The 18,969-nt window shown below is 38.8% G+C and overlaps 1 protein-coding gene across 3 annotated transcripts in view; it reads right to left on the minus strand.

Moving 5' to 3' along the window:
• Positions 1 to 18,969, minus strand: part of LOC135206936 (potassium voltage-gated channel subfamily H member 2-like) — a 1,544,997-nt gene that overhangs the window by 185,387 nt on the left and 1,340,641 nt on the right. For all 3 annotated transcript variants that reach the window (XM_064238441.1, XM_064238442.1, XM_064238443.1), the window contains one exon: positions 8,583 to 8,823. In XM_064238441.1, coding sequence (XP_064094511.1) covers positions 8,583 to 8,823 — 241 coding nt within the window. The remainder of the gene's footprint in view (positions 1 to 8,582; positions 8,824 to 18,969) is intronic.

Raw genomic sequence — 18,969 nt, forward strand, 5'->3', positions numbered from 1 at the left:
CTCTGTGGCCTTCACGTCCTGTGTAGACCTCCCTTCCGCAATGAAGTTAGTTACCACATATTCCCGCCATCCTTTCCAAGTCTCGAAAGCCATATGAAAAGTAACGGGCGTCCATAATGAAATAAGCATATTTCTCCCCCTGTGCTACATATCCCCTGGTGAAAAATGTTGATGTTATTGGCGAGGGTCCAAATGACTCTATATGGGGGAAGATCTCGAAAGGGAGCAAGCACGAAATGTCACAACATTTGACTTATTTTGACACAATTATCTGCCCTTGACAATTAATACAAACTTTTGGTTCGAAACGATGTCTGAATCTGTCTTACTCGGAATAATTTTCACGTAATTTAATTCTTAAATGTGAGTGCGGACATCAACGAAGATAGTTTGAAAGCAAATATAATACTATTAGGATTCGCCCATGCGGATGTTATGATAGTTTTCAACAAGTCACATGCCTTTAACCCTCACCACTAATTTCCAAGCGGATTTTATTTTTTGTTGGTATGGTGTTTTTACGTTGCATGGAACCAATGGTTATTCAGCAACGGGTTCAATGGCTTTACGTGACTTCCGAACCACGTCGAGAGTGAACTTCTATCACCAGAAATAGCTACACATCTCTGACCCCTCAATGGAATGCCCGAGAATCGAACTCGCGGCCACCGTGGTGGCAGGCAAAGACCATACCAACCAGGCCGCTGAGGCGCTAATTTTTCCAAGAGGAATGAACATTTCGAATAATTATAGGCTACTTTTATAATCATTTTTACTACGGTCAACTTATGAGCTGTCATAAAAACTGTCGTAACTATAATCCTGTTTTTTTTTTCATCTGTCCATCCGCCTGTGGTGTTTTTGTATGGTAACACTGCGTCCCGGGCTTTAGATAGTTACATTCAGCTTGAATACAACGATTAATAATTTCCTATTTCGAATATTAACGGTGTAATTCGCATACAGTAAATTATTAAAACACTTTTCAGTTGCAAATGTACACCCAGATATCCTTTTATTTACCTAAACTTACAAATAGCGTAACTATCTAAAGCCCGGGACGCAGTGTTACCATACAAAAACACCACAGATGAAAAAAAAAAAGAAACAGAGTATAGTTAAACTCGCGCTGGTGACGCAATCCGCCTCTTTCTCAACAAAACTTGATTCTCCCCGGGCTTTGGGAATGCGGCATTCTGAGGCCCTAAATGGAACTATACACAATAGTTCGAGTCCTAAATGGAACTTAGAGCCCCAATTTGGGACCTAACTTTACTTGGCCTGTCATACGAGCATTATCATACCTACCCAAGAGGTTTCTCTATGCATGTCATCATAGAGTTCTGTAAGAGGCCTAACGTTAATTAAATCAGTATAGCGTGCGTGTCATATTCTGTAGTTTGAGAGGCACAGGGAGGGTGAGCGAGGTACATATTCCGAAAGGGACGAGGGGAAAACTACGATAAACGACGGATTTGTCAACATTATATCCTATCGATTTTCCTCTCATGTTCGGGTTTAGCGGCCATGACACACGAATTAGAAACCTGCAAAAAAAAATATGAGTTACGCCTAAATGAAAAGAGTTACGAGGAGTCAAAAATACAAGCTGGTCAAAGCGATGTTTACCTGTCGATTGTACTGGATAATAAATGTTTTCATATTCAGCAGTCAGGGAAAAATTCCATTCTTTTGGGAATAAAAAGCTGAAAAACTGTTACGATCAAAAACTAACAAAGCGCTATTTATATACATATATATAAATGATAACACTTCTGGAATAAAATGATAGACGATTCTGCATCCTCAAAATAGAATGACGGGCACAATATTCAAGCTTGCGTATACGCTTTACATTTTGAATCCTTTTTCATGAATTATGGAATTAGTCTATCGAGTGCGTGCGTATGAAAGCAGAGTGGTCACGTTCATTTAAAGTTAGGCTCTACTCTACACGTAACTATACCACTTCTTCGGTGGTGAGAAAATGTTGAACACAAAAGAAATTCGTTCGTTAGTTTGTATTCACGCTTCCAAAGGCTCTTTCCCCTGTAGAAGACCGAAAACGAAGACAGTATGTGGAGCTAAACGAAAGGCCTGGTGTGGATCTCTGGACTCAGCCCTGTAGGGCACAGGAATTACATCTTTAGTAATATTGTATAGTTTCCGTACGTGGACTTGCAAAAACGAAGGCTTCCTGCATATTACGAAATTCTTCAAATTTAACCAATACATTGAGAGAGAGAGAGAGAGAGAGAGAGAGAGAGAGAGAGAGAGAGAGAGAGAGAGAGAGAGAGAGAGAGAGAGAGAGAGAGAGAGATGGATGCTGGAGTGGCTAAAATAAGACAAAAGGAGGCGAATTGTGGGCATGGAAACAGATCGAGAGGAAAATAAGATCTGACTCCGTCCTAATTCTCTTATTGGTCTCCTCTCCATGACGACGATATCCTTGACAAAGGGCTTCTATTTGCGAATAAAAAGGGATTTGGCCAACGACATCTAAACTCGGAGATTACGGAGGTATTACTCACATGGCAGCACATAAGTCACATAACATTAGAGATCCCATTGTGCCTGATGGCGCCCTTGGGTAACGAACCGAACAACTGCGGCGTGGCAGTATTTTTATTTTCTCTCTCTTTCATTTTTTCCATGAGGGGGGTTAACATACAATGGCATCACTGGCACTCCATGTGTGTGTGTGTGTGTGTGTGTGTTGGGGGGGGGGGGGGTTATCAAGTATTTTTTATTTTTTGGGGGGAGCCAATGAAAATTGCACAAAACTAATGTACCAATTCCGTAATTAGTAACGTAGACTATTCTCGAATGTTTATATCCACGTGAATGAAGGGAAATAATAGTACAGGGTGTCCATAATGTCCCAGTAACATTCTGAGCAATAAAAACTTGTAATGGTACTGGGACTTTATGAACACCCTGTATTAGCAAATAAACCTGTACTTGAAATTTAGAGCGCTCAATTTTCAACTCTTACTATATGCAAGTGTAACAATTACTATATGCAAATGTATCAAATACTGTAATGCAAATTTCCTCATAACCTTGTATTCAACACTAGCCTCATTTCTAATATCAAGTTTTAATTTTTCTACTATAGCATAATATCCTTGTCACGTCATTATATCAAAATCCAAAATCTCCTCTTCAAAATTTCAACCTAACATAGCATTCCCTGCTCTTCATCTCCTCTCCCGGGAAGTTTGCTCTAAGCAAATTGCATTGCACGTATTCAAAACTGTAACTATAATTTCAGTCACTTCCTACACGAGTTGATAACATTAAGTTAGAATAAAATATTTTGTTTGTTTGTTTGTATGGTATTTTTACGTTGCATGGGACCAGTGATTATTCAGCAACGGGGCCAACGGCTTTACGTGACTTCCGAACCACGTCGAGAGTGAACTTCTACCACCAGAAATACACATCTCTGACTCCTCAATGGAATGCCCGAGAATTGAACTCGCGGCCAAGACCAAACCGATCACGCCACTGAGGCGCCTGATTAAAATATCATGAAGAAACATGTCATTTGTGTCAAAACCTATATGCATATCCATTCACTTCCAGCTCGGTATAAGTTGTAAGTTAACAAGAACCAAAATAATGTCATTAGACATCTAGCACAACTGTAAATAAGCTAAAAATATTTTTTTTAAATCTGCTTTTGACCATCAAAGGTTTAAAGTTTAGCTACAAAGGGAATTTCAAATGAGGGTGCCACTGATTTTATAGTTCTTTTGACACAACTATTTCCCGGAGAGGTTGGCACAAGACATTGTTACGTACTTTTCAAGGAACTTTGTGACGGAATTAATTTCTCAAATTAAACGATAACCGAGTACCCTTACCCTTCGACATGAGTTTTTTCAAGCTATTAGTGTTATAATAAATGCTTTTTACTTTACTTTCCCCCGGAGGCGAGGAAAACTTAAGATTGACATGGTTTTTTTCAAGACTTCTACCTCCAAATCTTGCCTGCTCATATCCAGGGAAAAAAAAGTACACCCCCACATGGAAGAAAACCACAGTGCTTCTTTTACTAGTCTGGGACTCAAAAGGAGACAGGAATATATCGGCACACGCACGTGAGTAGAACTACTTGCAACTTTCCTTCGGCCATTTGCTTTTTACAGATTTCCACCAAACTTTGACAAGATCTCTTATGCAGTTAAGACCAGCGAAACTAAGTTAGCACTCTGGCTTTGGGACGCGCTCAAATGAGTTCATGGAACTAGAGACAAAACTCAGACAACTTGTTTTCGCTGTAGTTAATAGTATTTCATTTTTACATTCTTCCTAAACTCGTTATTCCAAAGTTTGCTCAATATCCTGCACGTGCTTTGCCCTATTGGTTGTCGATCTCTCCCACTGGAACAAAATCATTTTCAAGCAGCATAAACTAAAATAATACTGAATGAATATAAAAAAAGGCAAAGATGAATTTAGGTTAAACTCGAGAAGTCACGTGAGTTTGCTAGTCTGTTTCGTTTGCTAATATTTACGATTCATCATATACATTTTTTTTCCAAAGGAGTAACTCTGGTGTTTACACATTAAGTGAAAATCAATAGATGAAAACCTAGAATTGGGCAGGGAGATACTTTAACACGGAGGCAAAGAAACAAAGCCAACCCCCCTCCCCCAACACCACCCAAGTCCAAAATGTAGACTACATGAAGAATGTAGAAACATGGTTGCCCTGCCTCGATCGCCCCTTTCTAATTACGCCAAAGGCTGCGAATGTCACCAGAGTCCTTGTTTGATCACCAACCGTATACGGCTGGACAAATGAAACCAAGAGGCATTATTTGCCAGCGGAATCAGTTCGTCCTTAAGGGGATTGCAGAGATTTATAAATGGCGTCCGACGCCTGCTGGAAGCTGCATTGCAGCATTTTATAAAGCGTGTCGGACCCAAGTTGTTAGTTGGAAAACATTGATCAACAAGAGAGATGGACGTGTTTACAAACCGTCTTATAAAGGGCATCTTATAACTCCTAGAAAGTGGGAAATCAATGATCACGAAGACGGAGGAAAGATATATATCGAACACCTATTTATCTACGGTATTCTATGTCTCCTGAAAGCTGGAAGAGCAGTGACATGCTACAAAGTGGAACCATTTCATAAAGGGCGTCATTGCACTTTGAAAGATGCGAAAAAATGAATCCGAAAAATCGAGGAGAACATCTTATTCACCGATTTACAGAATAAAGGTATCATACGCCTGTTGGAAGATGGACTGCACCGCATTCACAGATTTATAAGGGGCATCCAATTGCTACCTGAAGAAGGAAAAAACTTACCAGCGAAACAGAATAGAATAATACGTGCAATGTTTTGATTCCTAAAGGGAAAAGAAGACGACTGCTAGAATATGGCAGAAAACCAGACAACAGCAAGATTGATAAAGAACGCATCAACGCTGACTGCTGAGTAAAGAAGTCAAGTTTATCTGAGGGGTATCTGAGGGGTAAAGAAGCTTGATAGGGGCTGTCTGACTCTTCTGAAAGCCCAACTCCAGAGCAATAGAGCCGAAGGAACCGAATCCCTTTCCCCTCGAGACCTTCCCTGGACTCGGTGTCCTAGTGCAAACAGAGGTGTTTATTTCACGGAAGTCTGAGGTGGGAAATAAAAGGGGGTTTTGTTTTCTCCTCGTATGGCCCCATTCTGAAGGTTTAATGTACACACGGCTGCTTTCATTCTGCCGCTCTTCCCCTAAACGATCTTTTTCTCTAAGTTTGTTCGTTCGTTTTTTCCTTCGTGTCAAGGTCATGAAGACACATCAGTACCGAATGGAATAAACTATTCCGGGTAATGTTATTATTCACTCCTCTTTGCAAAAAACTTATATGTAGAAGTTAACAACGTTAGCAAATATTTTTTCTTAACTCCCCAAATTTTATCACTGAGGTAACAAGTGGTGCTACCTAGACACTGCTGCCCTGGGAATTACCAATGGCCAGGGAAAGGAAACTAACAGGATTCTTTACGCATGCATGATTTGAAAATGAGCTAATCTACGATAGTTCATCGGTTTTAGAAGCAAAAGCTGGACGTCTTGGTACTTAATGAGTAGTAACTAGGAGTCACGAGACGGTCCAGTTAGGTGAGAGAGAAACTAAGAACTAGTGAAATATCAGACAGCATTTACAGGAAGAAAAATGATAAGGGTACATATAACGCCACCACCTATTATGGGGAACGGCCCATTATTGAATATATATATAGTATATATATATATATAGATATATATATATATATATATATATATATATATATGTATAAGTATGATGTATGTATATACGTATATTACACAAACCCCCTAACCATGAAAAAGAGAGGAAATATTTGCGATCACATTTAAAATGAGTGTCAACATACGAGAACATTGCCTAACCTAATTTCATAATCAAGTTCAGAGTTCGAGAGCTGAAGCCCTCTGAACAAAGGGAAGAAGAAAGGCCTTATAAACAGAATTAACGAGATCCTTTGAATGAGCCTCATTGAACAAAACTGTTTAAATGAGTAAATCTTTGCTAAGGGCAAACAGCCTCATGCACTGGCTTTTGTATTCCGCTTTCGGCAGCTTGTTAAAGGCAGCTGTTGTACAGAGAATACAAATCACTCCGATCCACGTTTCACCTTGAAGGAAATACTCCTCGCCTCAACACTCAAGGTTTATGATAATGAGTAGAGATTGCATCTTGGGCCTTTGCATGTCTATTTTGCGAAGGTGTGCAGTTGGATTTTGATTTGCATCATTCACTTTCATTTTCTTTGTTGGTTATTTAATCACCAGAACCTTATCCGCAGCACACCACAACTGTCAATTCCCGACTGAAAATTTTTAATGTGAAACTGCGATTATACACTAAATATACCCTCCCTACTTTACCGTTGAAAGTCAGCTGATCGGATGCGAAGAAAGGATATAATGTCATCAAACAATTCAGAAGAAATGAAGGACTTTTATTCCTTTTTAGACGCAAAAATTCAAGTGTTTGAAAGAGATCCGCTTCGCGGTGATTTCAAAGTAAGGTCAAGAGCTTCGGGGCTGGGTAGTATATCAGTTTACCCAAGAAAATTAGGTGCTTGTTTACGGGGACGGTATATAGATTCCTCCTTTTCGCTCGGCTAATTCACAAGGAATCGCTGCATTGCAGTCAATAAACCCTTTTGATCATTAAAAATAGGCAGCGGCCGGAAATGAAAAGACTGTTGGCCAAAGAGGAGCAAGCACGCAGTCAGCAATATAACAATAGTTTATCTACGTCATGATATATCTGGAGTGGTTACACTGACTAATAGTAAAAGCTAATAAAGAGAATAACGTCAAATAGGATTTCACTTTATGGATAAAAAAAAAAAAAAAAAAAAAAAGAGGGGGGGGAGAGATTATACGACACCTCAGTATAGTCACCGTTATTTTAGCAACAATTATCTGCTAGCGACTAGTTTCCAATAACTAATAATAATTTCCGAGTTGAGTTAAGCTGGGCAAAATAACGTAGGAGTTTCTGTCTCTACTTAACCTTCGCTTACTCATAATGTTTATAAAGTTGCTAAAGGTTTCAGAAACAAAGACAACAGGAAAACATCAGCAAGTGGTATCAGAGCTACATGTAGCTGAATTAAAAAAGAAAAAAAAATTAAGAAATATTAATTAACATAAAGGAATGATTCAACCATTTACCATTTCCACGTCCCTCTAATTGCGTTTCTTTCTCTCTAAAGACTGAAGGGGAAAAGACAGAGCTGCTCTGTCCCAGGAGATACCGGAGGGCATTACTTCTACTGTTAAAGTCAAGATCAAAATCAATCCTCCTTACGACTGCTCCCCCCCCCCCCTCCCCTTCCTTCCTTCCTTCCTTCTCTCTATCCCAGGTTTCAAAGGAAAGAGAGAAAATGTCGAAACGATCTTAAGTTACGTTTCCCTGACGTCATAAAACTTCTAAGAAACGGAAGTACTCTTGGGTGCAGGAATTGAGCCCAGTTATCTTTGGGTTCCTTGATGCTCCTTTTACAACTATTAGGCTCCATCGCACGATTTTGCCAGATGTGTCTCATCATTCCTCTACTTTTTTTAAATTTTGTGTTATAGCAATCATCACTATCTCGACTCACATCTATCATTAATTGACTTTCTTTGAGTGGGGGGTGACTCTCAAACCGCAATTAAATATACTGATCCATCATAACATACACCTTTCGGTAGAGTTCTAAAGAACAATGACTATTCTCCTTTTCAAGATTATTTCAGAATGGGACTTCGACACACTGAGCTACAGTTGGGTAAATTATATACGCAATGATCGAAACGAGAACAGATATGATTAAAACCTTCACCGAATTACAGCAATTCTCACGAAATCATAATTTCCTAAGGAAACAATACCTCACCAACGAATAAGTGAACCACAAAGGAATACACTGACATCTGCGGCATTTAAAAGGAACAAAACGCTCAGTAGATACGAGCAGGAAACGTTTTCTATTCTAAAACAACTTCCCGGTAAGTACTGAAACTTCCATACAAAGTGAAACGGGTTCCACACTCACCTATTAGATCAATGTAAACAATAGGACTGTCGTATTGATCATGATTCTTCCTGGCTTTCTCCTGCTCATTGAGAAGGAAAGCAGCCACGTAAGGAGTGAAGACAGCCGTGTATATGACCAGCAGTAAGATGATCCAATCCCAGACCGCTTTGAAGGGAGAATAATGGAGGATTGTCCACTTGTGTATCCTTGGAGACTGGAGCTTGTATTCTGGTAGGACATCGGCTCCTAAGGACAAGACCTGAAAGGAGACGAGAAAAATGGCGTTTAATACATGGAACCAAGCACTGGTTGACTTACCTATGTATGTCAGGCATTGTTGCCACGCCTGACTTTATATTACCGGTATTTCTAAACGGTGCCTTATTACAAAATTTGGCTACTTGCATGTCAAATATATACATAATAAGATGGCTATAAAAGCGCATAATTATTTCATGCGTGTTAATATTTAATTAAAAAACCAAAACTCAAATAAAAGTTTAAAGCCAGGAAACGGCAAATGCTTGGTTGTAGTGGATGTATTTCGTATGTGTTGAAGTTACAAGCAGAAACTGCAATGGACTTGCAATCCAAAAAGCACAAGAGACAGTATTAAGTAGTGACTGTAACAATCACCGAAACATGGCGCTAAATATTTTTTTTTTCCATGTCCGCAACGCATATCAACATGCAAAATCGTCGGTAACTTAAAATGCAAAAAAAAAAAAAAAAAAAAAAAAAAATTACATATAGCATCACTAACCTCTTTGAAACAGAAATTAACACTAAAAGGTGGACGTCAAATTCTTGGGTAATATTTCTAGGCGCATTTTTTTTTTTTTTTTTTTTTTTTTTTTTTTTACAAAAGGGAAAATCAAAAAAGTTGAGACAACGCAAGAGTTATTTGCCCAAGAGGAAACCCCCATTTTCGCAACTGCTTATTTTAGCTCGTTGCCAGGCAATGACTCACAGCCGCCAGTCGAAGACGAAAAACAAAGTCTTGGCTCCCTCTGGGGTACCTTGGGCTTTTCTCAGGTTTTGCCATTCAAACACAAGAGTGGAAATCGTCGTATCAAATGATGAGCTCCGCTTCTCCGAACAGTCAAAATATTGGCGAACTATTTTTGGATAATGCAAAAGTAATATTCATTTTCATCTCACCATTAAGCGAGTATTTTTCAAAATCGTTTTCCTTACAAAAGTGTGCAAATTCGTTCAAAATTCCTTATATAACCCTTTCAATTAAAAAAATATCCAAAATAAATTCAATTTTGGCTGGCTTATCTCTATCAGTCCATCTTCCTCTTAAACACTGATAAAACAGGAATCACAAGTAAGGGAGACGAATGAAATATTACGCAATAGTCCAGTAATTCCCTAACTGCGTTAAATTCCCTGTTATACGCTGAAAACAGCAAAGGATTTTTGGCTTTACTCCCAAAACATTACACGAATATAATTCAACGCGAGAGATTATTGCAAATCAGACATTATATATCTGAATATTCGGCGTTCTGTTCGGAATTTAAAAAAAAAATCCTTCCAGCTTACTTTATGATATGCGGGAGAGGGCGCAAAGGGACCTTGGTGGATTTACCCCCAAGTTGCATGCATGCATTTATTACAATTTGTATGCATACCGTTATGGTACATGACGTATAATTAAGGAATTCAGTTACTGATATCACGGCCAGATTGCTTTACAATGATTTCTATTCAAGGATAGGTAACCGGAAATGAGGTGTGTAATGGGGCGTTCCCCCTAACCTGTTAGTTCAGGAGGGCAGTCAACCTTTTCCATATCACAGATTGTTTGTTTGTTTGTTTGTATGGTGCTTTTACGTTGCATGGAACCAGTGGTTATTCAGCAACGGGACCACCGGCTTTACGTGACTTCCGAACCACGTCAAGAGTGAACTTCTATCACCAGAAATACACATCTCTAACCCCTCAGTGGAATGCCCGAGAATCGAACTCGCGGCCACCGAGGTGGCAGGCCAAGACCATATCGATCACACCACTGATTCGCCTTCCTTATCACAGAGACTATGAATTCAACATTATCCTTCAATTCTCACCCTTAACGCCTCGTTAACTACTATATAATCCTTTGTGCAATCTTGCTGCTTAGGGCTCTTATAGGCTACTCTGGGAGATATTTAACATAGGCTGCTCTGGGAGTTGTTTAACATAGGCTGGGAGTTGTTTGACATAGGCTACACTAGGAGTTGTTGGACATTGGCTACACTAGGAGTTGTTTGGCATAGGCTACACTGGGTGTTTTTTGACATAGGCTAGCCTATATTCGACTCTGGTCTAGTTTGCACTTATTCCTACTAATATTCAATGCAGGCTAAACCAGTCTTTAAATTGCGCCTGACCTTGTTGCTCACAACTCCTACCTAAAATGCAGGCTTTCTATTGCAGTGACAGTCATCCAGGGAACAAAGGTCAAATGGTAGCTAGTACCTGTTGCAGTGAACTTATTGCCGAGTTTATCTGCTTACTATGGTAAGTTCGTCCAATAAAGGACACAATATGTATCCATGAAAAGCTAGCTCATTATGCCAAATAAGTTTTATAGTCTAGCTGAAACGTAAAACAATGGAACCACGAACAAACCCCGTATCCAAGTGATATACGGGAAGGAAGCTCGAGAGTCGACAGATCTGAGTGAGTCGCCACTCGCCACCTTCGGACTACAAGGGTCGACGTCATCATGTCATGACGTCACATCGAACAGGCCTTCTCTGTTCTCTCTCGGTGGCCTCTCTTATACACGATGTTGTTTTTTGTTTGGGATTAAGCTGGCCTTATACAGCACGGGCTCTTGCTCATAGAGCAGCCCGTAGGTCATCTGAATATTTTGCATGTGAAAATTAAAATTTAGTACACGACACGTGGGCAAGTATGGTATTCAGCTCACTCATCGCTGCCAAGGAAGTGTAGGTGGTTCAGCGTTTCTGTCTACACGAGCAGTTTCCGAGCACAGCTTCCGTACCATGCTTCGAAACCATACTTGGCAAAGTAAGAAAGAAAATTAAAACCATGAGAGAACACAGTCTGACACAAGAAGACTGTCCTTTCGCTGACCTGGATTTTAAAGTACCGTCTTTATGTGCAAATACACCGGACCTTCTCATTTTAGTCATTGAATACTAAGAGAATGAAACCGTAACTGATCAACAACTCGTCCGGTATTCAACTATAACTTAGCTATCGTTTGATCACAGCGATAAACCAAGACCATGCTCGTGATTTCATAGGTACGCAAATAGGACTTCAGACATTTTTACTTTTATGTTTGCGGTTTTTATTCTCTTTTTTTTTTTTTCGTTTCTTTGTGACTCATTGTTAGTTTGTACTTCCTATTTTTTTTTTTTTAACATTTCAACTAAAGTTTTAGTAAGACGATTCATTTTATTGTAATTTCAGTGATTCTTACCCTTGTCAATTTTTCAGCCTGATGATGAAGTTTTATACATCGAAAGCTGGCGAAATAAAATATTGTATACCTGGCCTTGGCAATATATTATTTATCATCAAGCTCTCTCTCTCTCCCTCTCTCTTCTCTATATATATATATATATTATATATATATATATATATATATATATTATAATATATATATACAGATATATATATATATATATATATATAGATATATATATATATATATATATATATATATGGTAAGTACTGTATGAATGTGTTATCACACAAACCGTTGCCACATATAAAGACATTTCGTTTAATTCTTTGTTTACAAAACACACAACCGATACATCGAGTAATAATGAATAAACTAAACTAAAAAACGTATAAAAAAAAAAACTGACGGTACGAAACGGAAAGATAACGTGCCGAGAAATAGGTTGGTGGATGTCCTATGAATTACCGCATTTTTCTTTCTTTGGTAGCGAGACCCAGCGGCGCAACCCCCAGTTTATAAATGAGATATTTCTGCGAAGGAAAATGATGAAATATCGATTGTCTGAGCAGTAACCTCCACTCGTCGTCCGAAAACAAAGAATCACGAAAACACAAGAAAAAAAAAAACTCGTAATCTTTCTTGTTCTCTTCCTTCAGAAAAAAGGACGAAATTTACCTCTACATTCTGGCGAGTCAGCTGTACTTAGGAAACTCAATTTAATCCACTAACTATAAAACTGACGGATATGCATATAAAGTCGAGGAATTCTACGTCACAGGACTTGAGAGACAAAAAGCCCAATCCCTTATCCAATGAAAAAAAAAAAAAAGACACGGAAAAAAAAGACACGGGAAACGTAAAAAGAAAAAAACTTATTTTGGTTACACTGCTAAGAATAAAATAACACCGTTACAATTTATATTCTATATATAAAAAAACGATTGTCTATAGCACTTTTCAAAAAGAATAACCCCATTTCCATCATGGTTTATCGTCAGCATAACAATTCCACTCTAAATGCCTTGCGTTATCTGGAGCAAGATTACATCGATGGTTTGACTCCCAAAGGGTGGAGAAATGAATGTAGTGGGGGAGAAGCAGGGGGAGGGTGAGGGGTGAGGGGTGGGGGAGGGAGGGAATTTAGAAAATCAGGTCACCCATGAATTGACGTGTGACCTTTGAAGACCCACCCCTTCCACCCACAGATCCCCGACCACGCCCATCTTATTCGATTGTCTTTGTTTGCTCCTTGATAACGTTGATTTCCCGCGTATATTGACGGTTGCCATTTATGCCTTTTCATCACCATTCCAAACTCCCTGTTAGCTTTAGCTGGGGGTTTTGATTGCTCTCCGGATTACTTTCACTCTGAGTCTATAGAGACAAGTATTTCATTTCTCTTATGGTACGTGAGCGACGCGCGCAAACACGAACGTCCTCACGTGACGGCGAAAACATACAAAATGAGCTACCAGCGAGTGACCGCATGTTTATATATAAACTGATTTGGGTAAGCCTGCGTTATCACGTCATGCTGCGTTTGCGAGCGCAATCCAAACATCCAAACAAGTCCACAGGTTTGTTATCCATCAGGATCAAATGGTCACATGTAAATTCTCCCGCCCCTTGTGTCCTCATGAAAGTTGCAATAGCAAAGAAATGGGGACATGAAAAATACTCCAGCACACGTCATTATTCGAGACACCAAACGCGACCGTCGTAGTTCGATGGAAATTTCACCCCCTCCCCCCTCCCGCCCCATTTTCGTTTTCGGGGTCGAGAGTCTTCTGCTGAAAGAAGAAAGGGAGGAAATTCGGGTATCGAATCTCAAAGTATGACGTTGAAGTACACGGACGTTATCAAGCTGAAATACATCACGGACAACTGAGCGCGAATGAAAGTTCTTTCGATGAATACGAGGTTCCTGAAATGGACTTCCAGTCCATCGAACAATCCGATAATAATGACAGTCCTCCGGTCGACGAAAAACTGCACTTTTTCTTTTCGATTAGTTAAGCGAAAAGACCATCCTGCCTCAGGCTGACTAAACGTGTTTGATTTCACTTAGCAAAATAACTTCAATGGACTTTATATTATGATGTAAGAGACCTCAAAACAGGATAAAGTAGCACTACGTTCGCTAAAAAATACAAAGTAAGTTTCTAAGTAACTCTTAGCGGGCGATATCCATTATTTCTACTGTACAACGATTGATTTAAAATTTATACAAATATAGGAAAATTTCAAAACCGAATATCTCCAAAGTTTACGAAGACATGACATTCTTGTAATATTGTATTTTAATCCTGGTGTCAAAAATAGAATGAGACTTCTGTCACTGACGTAGTAAATAGGTAAAGAAAGTCGGATGTCAAGACATATCACAGAACAGGCATTCACCCAAGTCCTCGTGTGACCTTGAAAGTTTAATTGGCTTTCAATGTAGTGAAAAACAATGTGGGAATCTCACAGGCGCTAGCTGCACCATGAAGTCGTAAGATTAAAAGCAGAGAGAGAGAGAGAGAGAGAGAGAGAGAGAGAGAGAGAGAGAGAGAGAGAGCATGCAGTCTTGTCGCACAAATTCAAGGGAATATTGGGCACTTTCTGTTGTTTTCTTCCAGACTTTTTCGTTCCTTCCCACCAATATATTTGATTATCATCATTTCCCCACTTTTTAGCGCGTCTAAGAGAGAGAGAGAGAGAGAGAGAGAGAGAGAGAGAGAGAGAGAGAGAGAGAGAGAGTCAAATATATTTCCTCGCCTTTCTCCTCTCTCGAAAGTTTTCTTTTGAGGCGAATGTCTATGGACCGCAGTACGTGTTTGTGTGGGCTCTCGACGCTATCTTCAATTACAAAAGGGCGGGACTGTTGGGAAAATGCCGTCCAGAAATATCTAGACATACATAATGCCAACTTTAGAAACAGCTTTATTTTTACCCAAAAGAAGTGTACATTGCCTAGTGGTTTCTATTTATCCGTCCGGGAAAGATAATGAACCCTATATGGAAAAAATGTACAACAAACAAGAAAACTACTTAGGGACTTGATCGTTTGTCTGCCGGGGCCCTACTGGACGCTATAGGGCTCATAGGATTCACATTTCATTTTACTTTCACGGGAAAAGGAAAATAAGGTATTTTATTTCCTAAACGAAATGTTGATGAAGAATTCTGGTGTCACCATGGAAGCGAAAAGAATAAAGGGCATACAATGAATACACTTTACTCTGCTTGGTTTTGTTTGTTTGTATGGTGTTTTTACGTTGCATGGAACCAATGGTTATTCAGCAACGGGACCAACGGCTTGACGTGACTTCCGAACCACGTCGAGAGTGAACTTCTATCACCAGAAAAAAACATCTCATTCATCTTAATGGAATGCCGGAGAATCGAACTCGCGGCCACCGAGGTGGCAGGCCAAGACCATACCGTTCACGCCACGGAGGGGCTCCTCTGCTTGGTAATGATACAAAGGCATTCAGTAGTTTCAGCCATAAATCATAGAAACGGGAAAGGGCGCATTTTCATTTACATGTCATACCAATTTCGAGCGAAATAGAAATGGTTTGATTTTATTTCATAACGAAATTTGCTTAAAAGAAGAATTCAAGTCTTGTAATTACTTATTGGAAATCGAGCTAACAGCAGAATTATCGCCAAATCAAAAGCCTTTGTCTTATTGCCTTACTTATAAGCATATTGCACTATTTGCTTAATGTCAATAATAATTTACGAAATCCTACAAATTCACTGGAGAGTTGGTTAATTACACCTTAATGTACGCATTTCATGTTAAATTCAATCCACATTAGTAGCCATATCAGAGATAAACTATGGAGTAAAAGCATTCAACCCCGAACATTGCATCCTTCGTCTTGGGAATCAACTTTCATTTTACAAAATGGGTAATTGTTTGTTTGCTTGTATGGTGTTTTTACGTTGCATGGAACCAGTGGTTATTCAGCAACGTGACTTCCGAACCACGTCGAGAGTGAACTTTATCACCAGAAATACACATCTCTGACCCCTCGATGGAATGCCCGAGAATCGAATTCGCGGCCACCGAGGTGGCACGCAGAGACCATACCAACCACGCCACTGACGCGCTACAAAACGGGTAATGTAGATCGAGCTGAACGATAAATAAGGCAACTGTATGGACACGTGTGAATTTCATGCCATTAGGAAATATGTAACACATATGTCGATTTGTCGAAAAACTCTCAAAAGAAAAGCCATCACCATTATAATACCAATCCCGTTAAAATAAATTTCCAAGTTAAGGAAATACAAGAACAGACAGAAAAGAAAAGAGGACCTATCCAGTCGACCATTAAAAAAAATTTTTTTTCTTTAATGATTTCGATCAAGTTTCCTTTCGACGCCCACCTAGAAATTTTCCCTTCATCTTTCCGCCTAGGGACTTGAATCAAACAAGCTTCAGAGAAATGTGTAAGATACTGCGTTCAACAAAATTCGGCTGAGAATAGAAAAAAAAAAAAAAAAAAAAATTGGGGTTTAGTTCTACAGAGTTCCAAGGACGGACGAATTTCAGTGAAACAGGATCTCCATAATTATGTAGCGGACTTAAGCGCCCTACATAACCCTCTCCTTTATATAAGAGCTTCCGAGTGCCTATTACTCTCTTTATAAATAAAGTTAATTTACAGCTATAAGACGTGACTAGTATATGTTTCCATCACCCTGAAATTGAAATAAAATGTATCAAATATTTATGTGTATATATACATAAATTCGGAAATGTGTTATTACTAGAAATTTGGATGCGTCATTTTAATAGGAGGAAAAGAAGGTTCAAATTGAACAATGCAACATCCTTTTGTCGTCCTATTTATGTTATCTATAAATTCGGGCTCACCTTCACATGGGCATCACCAACGAATTTAAAAGTCATTGGTAGCACGTCACGGTGCGACAATAACAATGGCTTTAATGAAAGGACGGAGAACTTCGTCGGAAATGGCGTATCTAATGTATCGATGACGAGCGAAGGTTTCCAGTCCTCGAATCTTAATTGTCCCTTTGGCAGAGGGCGAGTCTTGGGTTTCTTCTGGGGTTGAGTCACTCTCTTTTATATCCCCACCTTCAGTCAGTGCTACTGAATGTTCAGTTCCGTTTATCTGTATACAGATGCCCGATAAATCGAGAGACGAAAAGAATTTCTGAGATGAACTACAATTGATAAATGACCTTTTTTCAACATTGCAAACTATCTTAACAGCAACCATTGATGTTCTTGAGGACGGTCTATCACTTCTTTTCACTAAGTATTTCGTGTATTTATGTAAAAAATGTGCGCGATTTACTTTATTCATGTACACGTATTTACTATGGCTAGTGACATTTGCATTACAAATTTTCTTTATCCCTCTCAGCAAACGCAACCTATTTTAGAGGGAAGTAGTCCATTACAAAATACACATTTTCAATGGAACAGTCAATTTCTTTGGTAATCAAGCTGTTTGTAAAGCATGATTTTATTTCTGTTTTCCTCATTTAGTTTTCTTTGTCAACTGCTTCAGCATTCAATTTTAAGTATTCTAATAGTGTTTTCTATTTACATAAATATTTTCTAAATTTCCATTTCGTTACTCGACCTCTTGACCTATACGTGCAGCTCTTCTCTTGAGAAGATTATATATCTGGCCGACCCACATTTTTATTTATGATTGTATGCTCGCATCTCTCTGTCTCTGTCTCTGTCTCTCTCTCTCTCTCTCCCTCTCTCTCCCGTCAAAGAGCACAGCCTTCAAAGGGCTCAAGTCTAGAGGATAATAATTCAGGGTCGGAGGAATCTTCCTTTTAAGATGCAGGGACGCCATAGGGTCCTCTGATTCATCCTCTGGAGATCCTGGGACTCTACTGGTGAAGGAAACTCAGTTGTAGAAAATCACGTTAGATGGTTGCATGGATGTAAATGCTGGAGAGAGAGAGAGAGAGAGAGAGAGAGAGAGAGAGAGAGAGAGAGAGAGAGAGAGAGAGATTTACTGAAGAAAATAAATCGGATGAAATGACATTTGAACTGGAATTCAATACATAATAATTAACGAGATGCTTTAAAACGAATGAGCGGATCGTGCTAAAAACCACAAACAAAAAAATGACCCCCAGAAGGCATGGAATGGAAATATTAAAACAATTCCTCTGAATAGAGATATTTGAAAATGGGGTCAAACCATTCATTCTCAATGGGCTGCATCGGTGGGACTGGAAAAAGAATCGCTATTGTTTCCCTGCCGTGAAAACCCTAAAAATCGCATCACTTCAGGATAAACAAACAATTTCACAGGTAGGTACAATGAGCGGATTGACCTTCCGAGTCCTACTTGAATAAATGGAATCTGACAGCGTGAGAGTTCCGATAACAAAAATGTCTGAAGTGCTGAGCGGATTTCTCAGCAGCGGCGGACGCGTACACAAAGCCATACGTACCTATTGCTCTTATTTCGTGAAAATCTATGGCTGATGTAATATCTATATCAGAGGTGTCAGCGTAAATAAAAATAATAATAATAGCTGACAGTTATTATATAATAAATGGTATTACTAAGTAAAATGTAAACGACATTACTAAGTAAAACGTAAACGAACGATGTTCGAGTCTTTTTTTTTATCTTTTACATAGTAATACAATTTACTATATAATTGTGGATTTTTTAATTGCACATGTTTTTCAGGAATATTTGCATTTCTTACCAATAATAATAATAATAATAATAATAATAATAATAATAATAATAATAATAATAATAATAATAATAATGTTCTAAGGGGTCCACAATAACAAAATTGTTAAAAAGTTCTTGTATAATTTATAAACACTATAAAGTATTTATAAATTATACACAAACTTTCAACATTTTTATTATTGTGAGCCCCTTAGAACATTGTATAAACTCTCGTGATTGAGTTTTTCCCAAATAATAATAATTAATAATAATAATAATAATATGG

Source organism: Macrobrachium nipponense, chromosome 31, assembly GCF_015104395.2.
Source record: "Macrobrachium nipponense isolate FS-2020 chromosome 31, ASM1510439v2, whole genome shotgun sequence".
NCBI lineage: Eukaryota > Metazoa > Arthropoda > Malacostraca > Decapoda > Palaemonidae > Macrobrachium > Macrobrachium nipponense.